The 17,832-nt window shown below is 30.4% G+C and overlaps 1 protein-coding gene across 1 annotated transcript in view; it reads right to left on the bottom strand.

Annotated features, from left to right (window-relative positions):
* LOC107436274 (mediator complex subunit 23) overlaps positions 1–17,832 on the bottom strand; it is a 67,325-nt gene that overhangs the window by 19,085 nt on the left and 30,408 nt on the right. The window contains exons 13-22 of the mRNA XM_071180875.1: positions 14,807–14,949; positions 14,547–14,721; positions 12,777–12,940; positions 11,530–11,727; positions 9,972–10,038; positions 9,061–9,117; positions 6,969–7,077; positions 5,655–5,726; positions 1,703–1,813; positions 549–608 (exon numbers count right to left, since the gene is read on the bottom strand). Of these exons, the coding sequence (XP_071036976.1) occupies positions 549–608; positions 1,703–1,813; positions 5,655–5,726; positions 6,969–7,077; positions 9,061–9,117; positions 9,972–10,038; positions 11,530–11,727; positions 12,777–12,940; positions 14,547–14,721; positions 14,807–14,949 (1,156 nt within the window). The remainder of the gene's footprint in view (positions 1–548; positions 609–1,702; positions 1,814–5,654; positions 5,727–6,968; positions 7,078–9,060; positions 9,118–9,971; positions 10,039–11,529; positions 11,728–12,776; positions 12,941–14,546; positions 14,722–14,806; positions 14,950–17,832) is intronic.

Here is a 17,832-nt window from a genome sequence, read left to right as displayed (position 1 = left end):
CAACCCTGGTTCGCCTTATAATTGGGTGTGGCAGAAGTTTAATTTTTAGTCATAGATGGCACCACTGGAAAACAAGAACACTCACACTTGTTGCTGTAATGGCCTAAGACAACAACAACATTTAAAGATCATTCATTTAAATTTTATTTTATCACAAGAAATGAACTCCCATAAAGTATGATTATCCTGAATCCAATTTTGCAGACAAAATGGAATCGAGAGTGAGAAAGAATAAGTACCTTTTTTATACTTATTAGATAATCTAAACACTCCTGTACGACAATAAGGTGAAGTATATTTTGCACAAAATAAAACAGCGTTAGCAAAAAGAAAAAGAAAAATACATCTGATTTTTAAAATTGAATATGTCATGAAAAAAAAAATGCAACTCAAAATAAGGTTATTTAAGGGGGAGGGATAATCCAATAAGTCTTCATTCAAAATCTTTATAACAAAAGATAATTTTACAAAAGTATGAGGTTGATAGAATAAGGAGAGATATCACATTCAAATGTCATTTTATTTTAAGATATAATATTTAAATATACCCTATGGAACAATAAGTGCTTTTCGTGCCAATCTGATTGCTTCCAATGTTCAGGAGAGTTCTGGAAAAAAAAAAGAACACTTTTATAAATAGTAGTTGGAATACGTCATTTAAATGACTCAGATTATACATATATATAGCACTTGGTAATGAAAAACATAGCATCTTCTATATTCATAAAGGGATGCCTTCTTCAGTATAAAAGCTTTAACAGGATACATAGAAAAATCTCTCAACAATCACCTTTAAAGTACTTTTCAAGCACTAAAAATATATTTTTAAGCACTATATACACTATTAACAAAATGCAAAATAATTTTCAAAGACTTTACATGATCATGATAAAATAACTAGTTCTGACAAATAACTCTTTTCTCGATTATATTAGCCACCCTGAAAAGATCGAGAGATTTTTTGGTTCGGTATCAGAGGATGGAAAATGAAGTCTGAAATGGAGATTATCTTGCAAAATGCAGCAGAGTTGCACGTGAGAGTACAAGAATCTCACCAAACCAATCTCAGTAGACGCAGATGCGTACTCGTAAATATTTACTCAAACATGTAAAATGGCTACAGGGATAGTTTCTTCAGTGTCTACTGTTTATAAAACCTTAAGATGAGAAAAAACTGATATTTATAATTTAAAAAAACTGCCAAATTCTGTTTTTAATAAACATGAAACAATTTTTTTTAAATGTAGTAGTAGTAGTATTACTTTATTAAAGTCACACTAGACCAACCAAATGAGCTATAGGTGATGGTCTGGGAAACATCCCTGAGGATGATCTTAAGACTCCATCGCAACTTTAATTCTCATTACAAAGGATGGCGCCCCCACTTTAGTAGCTCAAGAAACTGCATGTGAAAGTGCATTATGGTAAAATGGTTTAACAGGGGCCAACGCTTCACACCCTCGGCCCACTTTGATCAGACTTTCCCCTTCGGTAGCCCGACAACCTGCATGCGAAGTTGAGCACTTTACGGTAGAACAGTTTAACGAGGACCCATACCGCACACTCTTGGTCCCTACACAGACTTATCACAGTGGTCACCCATCCGCACACTGACTGCAGCCAGTGATGCTTGACTTCAGTGATTTGTCGGGAACCGTGTCTTTACGATCGGGACAAAATAGAAGATAGAGTGAAAGCTTACATCTTTGACAAAATCGTAAACCCTGTTTTTGAAATCAGTGGGTCGAAGCAACAGCAGGTGAATGATGAAGAAGCATACTTGAGCTTCATTCCCTTCAAAGCTTCGGAGGGCCTGAAATAGAAAAAGGAACATTTGAATACCAAAGAGGATAGCAAACCATCAATATAATTCTTTCTGTGACTTATCTGCAAAATAAAACAAGCTAAGACTTTAGGTGCTTGTTCAGCTGTTCTGATGTAATATGATAATTGATAGTAGAGAATTAAATATTAAGCATATTTTGGTGACTTGTTTTTTTGCCTATTTAGAAAAAAATTGCATATGAGTAATACCCTATGTGTGGATTTTGGACTAGCAACGGAAAAGTTCTGAGTTCAAATCCTGGGCAAGGCATAGACCGGGTGCATAGACAGATTTTTCAGCAAAAAATAAGCACGTTTAAAGAACTTTTTAATCACTCAAAATATATTTCTAATCACTTTTTTAAAAAAATCATAATTAGGATCTGTGCAGCAATAAAAATTATTTTTTTTCTATCATTTAAAGTTCTTAATTTATAAAGATAAAATCAATAAAATTCAAAAACATTTTCAAAAATTTTACACAATCATGATAAAAATAACTAGTTTCTGATAAATAGTGGAAAGAAAATTGCGAAAATCTTGCATTTTTTGTTATTCAGAATGACAATTGACACCAAAAAAAATCTCTTTTTAAAAGGTATAAAACTAAAAACTTTTTACAAACCCCTGAATAAAAAAAGCACCTTTAAAAGCTTTTAAGAAATGTAAATAAAAAATAAGCACCTTTTTAAAAGCACTACGCACCCTGATGGGTGGGTCTGTCATTTTTTGTACTATCTGTCCTTACTGTGGGGGCAACATTGGCCCACCTATTAGGGTGCCTCGGAAAGAGTGGCCAACAATGCCTGAATTTACGAAATGTTGGAAATTTTAAAAAAAACTAATACCCTATGCTTCTGCAAAACTTTTTAATGCATTTGTGGTGATAGTAGTTATCGACTGTGTCATCCTTCATCTATGAAAAGGTACCCCGACATAGAAGGTACCCTACATGTCTTATATACTAGTGAATTAGAATTGTATTTTTGTAGTGGTAGATGTGACCTACAGTACTCCTCCACCAGGATTATATCTGTGATAGAATTCGATGAACGGATAGCACTAGTTGATTCATGGCTCCTTTGTGAGAAGCCGGGAGAGCTGTATTAAGATCACTGTACTCTTAAATGCTGAACGTGAGAGCTGTATTAAGTTCACGGCCGTGGTCTCTCCTATGTTGACATAAGCAGTCGAGTGTATGCAGGTCGACGTTGTGTGTGATCGAGACTGAGTAGCAACAGAGCGAGAAGGTGGATTATGTCGCAGTCCATCAATGGGAACCATCCATTGAAGTAGCCGTGCTCAGATTTAGGTCGGAGTTTCTGTCAAGGTCGGCGTGTTCACGTCACGTCCAGGTCACCAATGTCGAGATAGTAGTTATCGAAAATATCAACCTTCATCCATGAAAAGGGACCCCAACATAGAATCGAGTTATCATGTCTTATACACGAGTGAATTGGAATTGTATTTTTTTAGTGGTAGATGTACTACACATTCTTCAATCAGCAAACTTAATTCAAAGCAAATTTTATCAAGTTGTGTTGCAGAGAAAAATGTATCATTGTCAATTTAGATAAAATTTAGCAAATTCTCATTTCTTTCTTTAAATCAACTTTTGCAGTTTTCTTCCTCTTTTTTTTGGCAGGACTGTGGGGGCATTTAGTTATGAAGTCTCAGTTATTGTTCTCATTTAAGTTCAACAGAATGAACTTATCTGTCAGAGATGTATAGGGATAAAACATGAAGGGTTTGTAAAAAATTTTATGAATTACAATTTGATAAAGGGATAAACAATGAAGCCTTCTTCCTATTTTATTTTGAACAGTGGTAAAGTAAGGAGATGCATAACATTGATAACTACAAGAAAGAATTATAAGTGAAAAAGTAAAAATTAACTTTTCACAAAACTATTTTTGAAAAGTTTCCAATACCTTGAAAATAATATCATGGTGGTTCTTTTGTGATCATGAATTGTATTTTTGAATTTGAAACATTAATTTAAGTCAAAAATTTAAAAAAAGTTTTGATTACAACATGTGATGATTATTAAATACATGGCTGCTAACATGGATAGGAAAAAAATCCAGTAGATTTTGCAAAATAATATAAATTCCGTGATAATTGTTGCATAATGTACTAAATATATTACACATAGGGAATTTCAGGGATTTTTATAGTCATCAAAATAGAAAAACTGCAATATTTTCCAGTTATGATGGACATTAAATAAACTTGAAATGCTATGTATTATGTACACTCATAGTTTTTAATAGTAATAGGCATTTAATTCATCAAAATTAGTTGAAAGACTTTTCAATTAATTTAAAAAGGAAGTTCTGAACAGTTTAGAACAAAAAAAAAGTTTTAAACTGATTTCTATAAATGATGCTTGCCTCATTATGCGTCAGTAATATATATTTAAATATTCAAGAAAGCAAATCAGTGCAAAAATTCTATTTCAATAGGGATTTTTTTAAGAAACTTACTCAATTTTAGGGAATTTTCTAAAATTGTACTTAAACTAGGAAATTTTTCATTAAACCAATAGTCTACCGAAAAACCCAGTAGAGTTGGGAACTATGTAAATATTAGCATGAAATAGTTTAGAGAGTTAAAAATAGGACACATTTTAATAAAAGAGCTAATGTAAGGCAATACTGACAGATTAAAAGTAGAATATCTTCTCAGTCACAAAAACTATATGTTGTGAGAGTGCCTTATATTTTACAACCAAGTTTATTTTATTTTGTTTTTTAAATGGGCTATAAAATACAGAATAATAGTTTTTCAAAATTATTTCTCCCTATATTGATAAACAGAGTCGCGATGACTCAGGGGATAGAATGTTCGCCTTCCAATGAGGTGAATCGGGTTTGAATCCCCAGGGATGGCTCGTAACGACCACAGTGCTGACGTGAAATGCCCTCAGAGGTAGACAGATCATGGGTTAGAGTCCCTTTGCCGTTAGGCTAACCGTGGGAGGTTCTCGAGGTCTTCCTCTTCATATAATGTGAATTGGGGTTAGTTGCATTAAAAAGTCCTCCAAAAAAAGCAAATTTCTCCCAATACTTGATCTAGAAGTTCCCTTGTCTTCTGGACTGGGTTCAAAATTACAAGACTACTGAGTTGAACATTACTAGCCGTAAACCCTGAAATTGGGTCGGCTGTTCAAGGATGGTTATAAAATAAAATATATTGATATACAAATTTTGTCCATTGGTTCAAAATAATATATCTGTTGCTCCATTTACCAACCCAATTGGTTTGTCTATATAGTGCTAAACAGAGATGCAAAAACAGGAGTCAATGATATCATGAAAAAGTACAGACAAGTGCTACATAGTGCACAATTTTTGGAAAATTATGCATACTTGTAAAATATTAACAGACATATGATTGAGGAAGAACAAATTATATGAATTTTTTTTAATAATGCAGAGTTTTTTAAGTAATTATTTTTTTTTCTTTTTGTGCATAGAAGATACGATAAATAAAAGACTATCATTTTCATGCACAAAAGTAAGAATTATAAAATTTAAAGACAGAATCTAATGAATTTTTCTTCTCATTATCTAATGAAGCTTTTCTAATGAATTATTAATATCTAATGACTTTTTTTCTCATCAACACATAATATATGCAATAATAAATAACAATGTGATATTTGGTTTTTGCCCAGCATATGTTTAAATTTATCTGTGTGTTCAGCAAAAAAGAAAGAAAGAAAAAAAAACATAGAATGGGGGCTTCAAACATAGAAAACAAGCTTCAAAGCCAGACAGCTGATAGTTTGCTTAGGAGAGTTACAGGAAAAAAATTAAAATAATTACCAAGCACAAAATCAGCCTGTCTAACTGAATAACATGGCATTTCCAAATTAGGTCATTCAAGGCATCAATGTACTAAAAAAAAAATCAGAAATGAATCAGATACTTTTTATACCACAAGCAATTAACAAACCATTACAATATTTGTACAGATCACAAATTCTGAAGTTTAATAAGTCCATTTTAATTTATTATAAATAAACTAGTACAGTTAACAAATTTAAGGAGTAATCAAGATATATTAGTATTTGAGCTTTAATACCATGAATGAATCATAATCATGATTCTGTAAACATCAATAAATTAGAACACTGAAAAGGGTAATTAAGGGGCATTAATCTTAGAGATTCAATAATTGCTTAAGACAGTTTTATTTGTTTCCTTCAGTTATTGAGTTATTCAGTTTGAATTCGGAAAAAAAAATTCTTATGGAGGTGTTTTATTGAACTTGATTTCACATTTTAACTATCCTAAATTTTACACACACATTATAACAACACTATAAATAAAGTAACAGGTAATTAACATTTTATTTTTTTGAATTTAAATTAATTTAACACTATAGCTGTCAAGTTAAATATGCAGATCAAAAATGTCTCGCAAAAGAACATTTTCTATTGAATATTGAGAAAATAATTAAAATTTCAATTGTGATTCAAAAATTTCTAATAAGTAAATCATTCACATATTATTTAAAAGATTAAAATTAAATTTACTGTAAAATGAAACACACCATAATATTTCTAATAAATAAAAAACTTTCAACATTAAAAAATTATTACAATCTTTACACTTTACAATTATTTATTTGTACAATTATATTAATTATATTTACAATTATATTAAATTTTACATTTTACAATTATTACAATCTTTACATTATTACAATTTTGAAATTTTTATGTGATAAGTGATAATTTCTGAAAAAGCTACTGCATACCTTCAATTGCTATTAAAAATTATCGTAACAAGTAATTAACATTTTATTTTATTGAATTTAAATTAATTTAACACTATTGCTGTCAAATTAAATGTGCATATAAAAAATGTCTTACAAAACATACTCTATTGAATAGTAAGAAAATAATTAAAATTTTAATCAGGATTTAAATAATTTCGAATAAATAAATCATTACATATTATTTAAAAGATTAAAATTAAATTTTCTGTAAAATTAAATGTACTATATATTTCTAAAATATAAAAAAAACTTTCAATATGCTACTGCATACCTTCAATAAACTTTTAATAAAGCTACTGCATACCTTCAATAGCTATTGAAAATTATTGTAAGCAACAATGAAAATAAAGAGCTACCTTATTCACAAGATTTCCACCAACAGAATTTGCAAACTCAAAGACTAAGAAATCGGCAAAAGTTCTCAAATGAGCAGATAGGGCTCTAGCACCTATTCGATCCAGAATTCTGCAAAAAAAAAAAATTCCCCTCATTTCAAATTATAAATGAATAATAACCACTCATAAAATTTATTAGAAATAAGAAATGCATAACAAATCCAATTAGCATGATTTAGGGCTAGGACTGGGCGGTATAAGAAATTTTATATCGTGATGCATCGTCAGTTTTGCATCGCGATATAGTATTTTTGAATTTCATTTACTTGTAAGGCACAGAAAGTAGGATTTCTAAGAAAACTTCATACTCAGATTAAATCAATTTATGAATTTGAAGATATATATGTTTTGCTAAAGAAAGATATTAATGTTATATTTTTTAAAAATGATCACGCAAATACCAAAAGATTTCTTAGCTTAAAAATAAATAATAAAAAAAATAATAAATTAGAAATTTATCAATATAATATTTACCTAACAATATAGAAAGAAAATTTAAAAAATAAGTTCGTTAAAAATTATTTGCAGGCTTAAAACAAAGTGCTAAATAAATTCTTAAAAAAACGCTTTTAAAACAACCCTATTTTTTATCATTAGATATTATTTCACATAAATAATTAAGTTAAATTGAATAATTACCGAATTCTGAACGAAAAAACAAAGTAAGGTNTATCTGCAACAATTTTTATTCAAGACTCACTGAGTACAATTTCGTTTTGGTAGGTGTTACCAATTATGGTTATTTGTACAAAAATTGATGTTTGAAATATTGCAATAAATATTGACTTTTCATGATGATGTAGAAATACATCAGTATCTTTTTTTAAATACAAAAAAATCTTATTCCTTTTACAGAGGCTTAAAAAGCCAAAGAACGTTTACAAACGCAAGCATGAATCCGAGCCTCCGAGCTTCTTTCTTGCAAATACGAGAACTGGACGTTGATCACTAGTTCGGGATAAAAGGATCCATTGTCAACGTACCCAATAACTTGCACAAGACCATAGACTGTGTTCCACGCAATATAAATGATTCATTCACTATTCATGTAAAATTGAAAAAAAGCCAAACCTTCAAATTATATATCATATATGAACTTGTGAATCCGAAACGGGTATATGATGCAGCTTATAATCTCCATCAAACACCATTGTATCGATCCGAAAATGTTAATATTGCTCTCCGTTGGTTGTTCAATGTCTATTCAGTCATCAAAAGATTTTACACAGAATGTGTCCGAGTTGCATTCAAATATGTCTGCGAAATTGTGTATCGAGCAGTTCAGGATTAGCAGTTAAAGATGTTCAAGATGAAAACACAAATTTTTCTTTTCCAAAAAAAATTAGACAACTATTTCGCCAATGGGTAACGTGTGATCACCTTGCAGCTATCACAATTTTCTTTCGTAATGAATCATATTTATATTATTTTTTATTTGATTTCACAAAATGTTATAAACTTTTATGTCTTATTTTCTTGCATTAACTACATTTAAGTTGATTTCAAATATTATTCGTTAGAAATAAAACTTTAAGCAAGCATTTAAGGGTTGAAATTGCTTTTCTATAAAAATCGTTTTCATTATTATTACTCAAAAAGTTAATTTTTAGGAAATGCATTAACTAATGTTTCAAAACTTTAGAAAAGCCATTTTGCTTATTTATTTATTTAAATGTTTGCATAATTTGCGCATATTATAAAGATATTATTAGTAGAAAATATAGTGAGCAGTAGTAGCGAAATAAAACCAAAAATTTTAAAATAAATGTAATTGTTATAAAACTTTTACCAACATTTTTTAAAATTCTAATTTATTAAAATATTAATACATTACATTTGTAATCACTAGAGTAAACATTTTCTGAAACTATGGAAATTTCAAAAATTAATAATAACAAACATAAAATATGTGAATATTGATGAACTACACTGTATTGTATTCACAGAAATATTAAGGAGATATAATTATAGACTATGTCAACCTTCAAAAAATATCTCAAGATAGAATCGAGTTAACATGTCGTATATACCTTCCATAATTTTATCTGCATACCTGGTCAACATTGGAGGAATAAAATGACAGAGATTTTTACTAGCGACGTTTTTTAGGCTATGAGTAAAGTTTTGATACATTATGCATAATCATGTAAGTCAAAAAGAGATATTCAAAATTATAGATAATTTAAGCATTCACATTTAACAAAAAATATGTATATAAATCTTACTCTAAAGAAGATTTTTTAAACCATTATGTATAATTACTAAAGTTTTTTTTATAACCGTTGTTAAACAGCCGACCTAATTTTGGGTTTAGGGCTACTAGTGTTCAACTCCGTAGCCTTGTAATTTTGAACCTAATCTAAAGACAAGGGAACTCCTGGATTAATCAATTATTGGGAGAAATTTGTCTTCGCGGAGGACATTTTGATGGAACCAACCCTCATTTGAGTTACATGAAGAGGAAAACCATAAAAACGACACACGGTTAAGGGGTACTTAACTATAAACATTTAACATACTACAGTACTGGCAATAGCATCATCATGTAGAGGAAGAAGAGAAGTATTTTTGCCATTAACGGATATTTTATTGCCAAAAAAAATTTTCTTTACAAAAATTCTTTAACAAATATGGAGAAATTTGAATATAAACACGTAAACAAGAGATAGTCGTAAAACACAGGAGTATTCCTCAAAGAAAAACAGGACTCTTGGCAGGCATGCTCACTTAGGCCTGAAGGACCTCATTCCTATTGCAGTGTGCAATGCCAACTGAAGACACTCAGTAGTGTAAGACCGCCCAACTTTGTGCAGCCCCCAGACTGATTTTTTTTGCCACCAAGCCTGCCAATTTCATTTACGTAAGAGGTATGATTGTGAGCATATAATCAAGAAAATTAATTCATATTGGAACCTAATAACAATTTGTGTCATACAAAATAAAAAAAAAGATGGGCACACTTACCACAAGAACAATGGCGAAGAGCCTTGGAGGGAAAAGTGTGAAATGATGTCATTTTCATTGCTCATTGCTGAAAAATTCAAAGATAAGATTCAAGATAATTATACCACCAAAAATATAAGTACTTATCATTGAAAAGTAGTTTCATTTGTATATAAGTTATGCACGTGTTTTGTTTTACAAGAAGCAGAGCATGTGTTTGGTCGGTCTTTTTTCATTTGAAGTTGGTTGATGACGCATGACTCATGAAGTCATTCCTTATCCATAGTACAAAAGTACTTAAGCTCGAGTTGAAGATGGTTAGACTGTATTTTTACCTTTTTTTGTCGTTCTGCTTCTCTGTTCGTTAGAGTACAATGTGCCTGTTTTTTTTTTAATGGATTCTTTGTTTCTGTTTTAATGAAAGTTAGTATTTATTCAGCTTGACATGTTTGCGGCTGTTTCAGCTGTCAAATTGAATTCGATTGTTCTGATCACTGGTTCGTAAAAAGTTTTTTTTTTTTTTCCTTTCTGGATAGGCTTTTATAAATGCCACAAGATTCAAGACAAGTTTTTTAAATATTTTACATATAGGGAATTTTATGGATTTTTAATCAACAAAATAAAAAAAAAACTGAAATACTTTCCGATAATGATTAACATTAAATGAACTTGAAATGTTATGTATTATGCTTACTCATACTTTTAAATAATTATAGGTATTTAATTCATCAAAGATAGTTAACTGATTTTTATAAATAAGGCTCGTTTCTTTATGTATTAGTAAAACTTATTTAATTGTTAAAGCAAGCAATAATCTGCACAAAAATTCAATTTCAATAGGAATTTAAGGGAACTTTCTCAATTTTAGGGAATTTTCTAAAATGTACAAAAACCAGGAGAATTTTTATTAAACCAGTAGACCAGTAAAAACTGGCTAAATCCAGTAGAGTTGGCAGCTATGAAAAAAAAAAACATTTTTTGTACAGTCGGACCTGTTTATCTTGAAAGGCAAAAAATTTGAGATAAAGAGGTTTTGAGTTACACAGGTACTTTAAAAAATTTAATTTAATTAAGAAATTTAATTAAAAGTGCTTTAATTGTCTTCAGTAAAAAAATACAGGCATTTCTGTAAATTAATTATACCACATATATCTATTTCATAATAAAAATTTTAGCATACCTTTAACACTGAAAATAATCTTTTTGAAGATTTCTGACATTTACCTTCTTTGTTTGTTATGTTGTTTGGGCATTTGTGCTCGATTATTAGAAATTCGAGAAACAGAGGTTTTTTTAAAAAAAAATTGAGATTGACATGGAAAATAGATTGATTTTAAATAGGAAATGTAAAGAATTTTAGAAATTTTGACATATAGTGGTTTTCGAGACAAAGAGGTTTAACTGTATTTAAAAACATCTTGAAATAAACAAAAAGACATTTATTTTTATTCAAATGCCTTTATTGCTGTAAAATTATTGCATATAAAATGCATTGACAAGATTGCAAAACTAAATGCCTGATATTGATCAATGAATGAAAATTATTAACAATGAACTGAATAGAACGAAAGGTTCATACTTTTCCATTTCCGATATTCCTCTTCCACTGAACGTTTGAGCTGAGCTTTGTTTTCTTTTGTCGTCTGATGCAAGGCAAAAAAATCAGCAAGAACTTTGGGGAAGCACTTGAGGGTGAAACTTGACCAGCTATGGGGAGTGTGTTGCATAATTGTTGTAAGAATTTCCTTACACCATGTACCAGACAAGGACTCAGAACCTACAAAAACAGATTATTATAAAGGTCAGTGCATAAGTAAACTTTTTAAACCATCTGATTTTTCCGAACTATTAATGAAGGGGATTGACTTTTTATTTGTAATAAAGTCAAACCTTTGTAAATACAGATGGATTATAAACAATGAGATCCATATAAAAACCCAAGGCTTTTCTAAAACTATTTTTAACAAGTAATCTATAGTTCATATTGCATTTTCTCTCATGTTATCTCTACATATAATGGTTCTCTTTTGTAAACAGTTCTTTAAATTACCTCCAGAAAAAAAATTAAGAATCAAAGAAAGTCAAGATAATTTATTCTAGAAAATTTATAAAAAGTATAACACAATGGAAACTTTTACAGCCTACCATAAAGCTACGAAGTTAAATTATTCCTGAACATCATATGTGTCACATTCAATAACATTAGCATGCACCACTTTGCAAAGGATTCTACTTTAGAGCGATTTCACAGTATTGTGCATGTTGCGGACATGGCATTTACAAAGTTTAATTAATCATAATTAAATAAAATATTGAGAAAGGTGACTTTTGTTTGTATTATAAAATCAGAAGACGTGTTTTCTTTTGTTTTATGCGTATTTAAAAGTTTTTTAACTTTTAAAATAAAAATTTTAAGTGTTCGGACAAGACGCTAAAAAATATGGTTTTTAGAAAGTTTTTCTACATTCACCAAAATCTCTGAATTTCATGAAATAAATAAAAAATTAGATAACATTGCAGCATGTATTTGTATAAAATAAATCACAAGACTTTTGAAGAAATAAAATTAATTTAATTAAAAATTACCAAGTTAAAAATAATGTGTATGTCGCGGACATGACCTTGAGCAGGCCACCAAATCGTATGGCTATCAAACAGTACAGCTACCCACTGGCCTTCTTCCAAAAATTTAGCTGATGTTAAAGCTTGTTGTTCTGAAGTTACAGCAAGTTTTGAAGGCAGTTTAGTAAATAATACAACTAGGCGCATGATTTGGGGACTAGAGAAAGGAAAAATAACATCACAACAGAATATAATAGAATTTACCAGTGACGTGTATTGCTCTGGCTAATGTGAGCACCAACACTTTGTTCAGCTCCTCAGATTCATTGGAGAGAAGAGATTTTGGTTCAGAGGGGAGACGAGAGAGCTGAGGCTGAACTTCAGCACTACCCATACCAGCAATAAGTTTCAAAGCAGTACTCTCCACGCTGAAACACAAAACATTTTAATACCTATCACACACAAAACATACTATTATTTACATTCTTTCGGTAGTGTCAGAGACAATTTTTCACAGTTGTTACTAAATGCAAAATAAAACATGCAATTGGTATTTTTAAAGCTACATTTCTCCATACACTAAAGTAAGGTCCAACAGATTAAGTTGAACGAAAATTAAGTATCTATAAAAATATCAGATTGAAAGTTTTGAAGTTAAGAGAAACTGCATTGTACATAGTATTAGAAAAGGTGGGTTTTCGATAGTGCAGTCCCTTGAAATGCTGCTTGACGCTGATGTTATTTTGGAGAATGAGGTAGAGCCAGATAATGAAGAGTTATTAGAATATTCGCAATATTCTAATGATGTTTTAATTTGCAAGACACAGGCCGTTTCAATTGCGAATATTATGGAATCTTCCGGTGAAAGCAGTTACGAAGATGTAGCGAAATCTGTATGATTTTCTTAATCCCATTATGAAGCTGTGGTTATGTTACAGAAACTCAAAGTTTTTTTTTTCATTTCAGGGATATGAAGGTCAAGAAAAAGAGATAGATAGCAACTGAGATGATGGAAAATTCGTTGCATTCGTTAAAATAGAAGACTTCGAAACAAGTGAAAATATCTGACTTTTTTTTTAAAATCAAAATGATGTACCTTCTAAATAATTCATTAAAATATTAGATCATATTTAATTTTCAAAATTTATTTGTTTATCTTTTAGTTTACTTAGTAAATAAGAAGATAAATATGTATTATTATGCTATTTTACTTGATTGCAATTTTTGCATACAACAACCAAAGTAATCAATACATGTCACAAGCTTATTGTTTCACCAGATTGTTACTGCAAAAGATCAGGAAAACTTTGTTTCATAGTTTTCCTCAGTGAGTAGCACCATCTGTTGACGAACCTCACAACAAATTTTGAAACTTTCTCTCCTTGAATTATGAAATAATTGGGGATGAAAATAACACAGCCAAATTTTTCAATAAGCACCTTTTCTAGCACTCAAAATATATTTTCAAGGACTTAAAAAAAACATTATAATTAGACAGAGTTGGCAAGTTCTTATTTGTTTGCCAGTGATGATGACGAGTCACCAACGATGAAATTAACAAGAGAAAAAAATTTTCTATCGCTATCAGAGAAAAAAATTTGACAGTTTAAAAAAATTACAATTGTTTAGTGGAATATGAAGGTGGAATATTCGGTGGTGGAATATGAAGTCTGAAATTGAGAATCTCTTACAAAATGCAGCAGAGTTGCACATAAGAGACAAAAATCCGTCCCACTGAATCCAGCTCAGTATATGCAACTGCAGATCCACAAGAACTTCATCAAACATGCAAAACGAACGATGTTTTCATACACTACGGACCGAGGGTACACCGAAATAGATTGGGGTTTAATTAATTGTGAAAACCTTGAATAGGACAATGTCTTTTTGCATAGTTCGCGGCAAAAATCAACATGGTAAAGAAAAAATATCTCATTTTGGAAGAGGGAAAATTAAGCACTTTGTAAAAACACCCATTGAAAAAAAGCACTTTTAAAGAATGGTACACAACCTTCTTTAACCTGTAATACTTACCACAAGTGAAGTTGTGTCTGATTTGTTTGAGGCACGGCTGCCAGGCTGTGAAGATGATTGAGAAGCTGGACCCTGTAGTGAGGTTGAAAATGATGCAACCTGTAGCTGAACATCTCTAGCAATGTGTGCAGAATACCCCAAGCGTGGCTGCGAAACACGATCGGCAACAGGTGTGCTGTAAAGACACACATTTTTTTAAAGGCAGAACTTGTCTTAAGAGATTCAATTCACACACACTGAGCTATAAAATTTGACCTTACTAATGAAACCTTTAATACCCAGAGATTCGATTTCACTGTAGACCAAAAGGCGACTATACGTTTCCACCAGCGCCGGAGAAAGGCTGAGCGATGACTTGGACTGGGCGAGTTTCATGACATGAGTAACAATATTGTGAATGAGACTAGATGTAAAATAACAAAATAATGTACAGCAAACAACTTAAATCATACAGTTTTTTTTAATCACTCTCATAAATTTTTTTAAAAAATTTACTGCCCGGTGTTTTCCCTGTATATATTATACACAATATATTAAGAGAAAACAACAATTACTGTGTTCTTGTGTGAGCTATATTAGGCTAACTCTATTTATAAGTTTTAATTGCTGCAAAAACAGCTGAATGCTATAGTAAATGAAATAGTACCATCCTTAAATATCCCATAGATTAGGTTTTGAGTGGTCACCATTTTTTAAAAGACAAATATAAGAAACAAAATTCCTTGCATTTTCCCAGTGCGTAAAGAAAAACTAAAATTTCCTTGATATTTTAGGTAATTTTTAAATTCCCTGTATTTTCCAAGTTTTCCCTGCTCTCCCTGTGGAGTGGCACTGATTTCTATCATACAAAAACAAAAAAATGCAAATTTTTTTTAATGTAATGCAAAGATAACTGATTAAAATATCCCCAAGACAAATTTCAGTAATTAAGTTAAAAATTCAGAGGATTTGGTAACTATAGACAAATATGGAAATATTTTACAGGCATTTTTATACTTACTTGTTTAGTGCATGTTAACAGAAACAAAATACTTAACAGCTAATAGATATAATATAATAAATAAAATAGAAAGTAGCTACCGTATATTCCGGCGTATAACGCACACTTTTAATACCAAAAATAACATTGGAATTTGCGGGTGCGCTGTATACGCCGAATATAAAAAATTATAGATTAAAAAAAATTTAATATAGAAAAATACTTTTATTTTAAAGGAATAACATACCTTTATCTATATACTTTATTGATTTTCGTTATTACATAAATATAGTTCATTATATTCGCCTTCCGTTATTTCTTCAGGCACGTCATCACAATCTGTTTCGTCTTCATCATCTGTGTTACCCTCATCCATAAATAAAGTCATCTTCTGATCCGTCCAGATTATTTGAAATGCTGCATTTTTTGAATGATTTTCTAACCATCTCAGGCTTAATTTCATCCCATGCTTTTAATATCCATTCGGACACTGTTTCCAAACTTGTATGACGCATATGTCCTCCTTTCGTAAAGGTTTTATCGCCCTCCAACATCCAAGTGTTCCACAGTTTTTTTTAAATTGCCTTATGGTTTGTTTAAGCAGACGTCCAATGGCTGAACTAATGGTGTCAATCCGCCCGGAATAACTGCTATATCGGTGTTACATTCTTTCAACAATTTTTTCTGTATTATCTGTAAGGTGGGACCTAAACATGTCCCACACTAAAAGGCTTTCCGGTTTTCTATAGGTACTAGACGAGATATTGCACAGGTACAATCCAAATTTTCGTGGGTGTTATACGAAGAGTATATCTTAAAATTTAAAAAAAGTTATTAGAAATTACGGGTGCACGTTATACGCCGGGGCGCGTTATGCGCCGGAATATACGGTACTTAACTAGTTGACTACAAATTTTATATGGCTATATTCTTAACATTGATTCATAAAATCAATTTTAAACAGCCTTAAATTTCAGATAACTTGAGAAACAAAATAATATATGTGGAAAAACAAAAGATGCAGTAGCAATGGACCAAGGTTTGACTCTTTAAGGAAATCAGAGCAAGTTAAAATTAGTAGTCTTAAGAAAATCAATAATATAATTAGACGAAATATTTTATTATCTAAGATGCATAAAACTGTGCTTTAAATTTTTGCGAAATTATTGTAAAAATATGCACATGTTGTTAAAAAAATTTTTTAAAGTTCTTCCAATTATAAACAATGACAGAAATAATTAGGAATAATTTTTTTTTCTTTTACCATTTTGACTTAAACAATTATTTGCATTTTTTAAACAAGCATAACATATTGACATATGCTTGGGTAGCTGAATGGTGATAGTCACTGTCCCTAAGGAGACAGAGATAGTGAGTTCGATCCTCACAGTTCGAAAGAAATCTAAATATGTATATAAGAGAACTATTTAAGAATTTTCACCACACCAACGAATGAGTTGAACCACAGCAACTGAAGGGAGAACATCTCCAAAACAATATCTCCGTTTTAGTGTTACAAGAGTTTCGGCATTAATTTGTTTTGTAATTTGTCTGTAAATATCTCTGCCATTGAATATAAATAAATAATTTCAGAGCTAGCCTGGTGTTTTTTATTTTCTTGGAAAATGGTTACATGCAAGGGTGCTGGCAGAATAATATAAAACGAAGCGCAACCCTCTAACAAACTACCCTCCCTCCTCCAGAAAAAAATTTAGAATATTTTGTTATTACATATATTTTCATCGGTTAATTTTTCTCAAGATACATTTCTTCATTGTTAACAAGATATTTAAAAAAAAATATGAATTTCTTGTGCTTGCAAATTTTGCCACTAGAAACTGTACTGATGGAGCTGGCATGGCTACTGACTTTGAAACACAAATAACTACAAACAGTAGTTTCGTATACTAACTTGTTTGTGCACGCTTAGCATTGGTATTTATTGTGTTATTGAAGTTTTACAGTTGTGAGAAGTCAGTTTGTGTTATACACCTTTGTTAAACTAAATAGCTAATAGAAAATATATTATTTATAGTTTATTGAATGAAATTTAAAAATATAGCTTAGATATCTGCCAAGTTTGTGCATGCTCAGTGTGCATAAGAAAAGAATCAAAGATGACTCAGAATTAATTGAAAAAGTTATAAACAGATTTGGACAGCAAACAAGACGATTACAATTCTTGTTTGATTAAACAATTTTTTAATTGTTATGCATCAATAATTACTTAATTATTTGTTTTTCCATAAAAATATGTTTAATAAAAAGATTTTATAACAAAATTTTTCTGTATCTCTTTAATTGTTT

This window comes from Parasteatoda tepidariorum, chromosome 5, assembly GCF_043381705.1.
Source record: "Parasteatoda tepidariorum isolate YZ-2023 chromosome 5, CAS_Ptep_4.0, whole genome shotgun sequence".
NCBI classification, from domain to species: Eukaryota; Metazoa; Arthropoda; class Arachnida; order Araneae; family Theridiidae; genus Parasteatoda; species Parasteatoda tepidariorum.
This window is presented reverse-complemented; position numbering and strand designations above follow the sequence as displayed.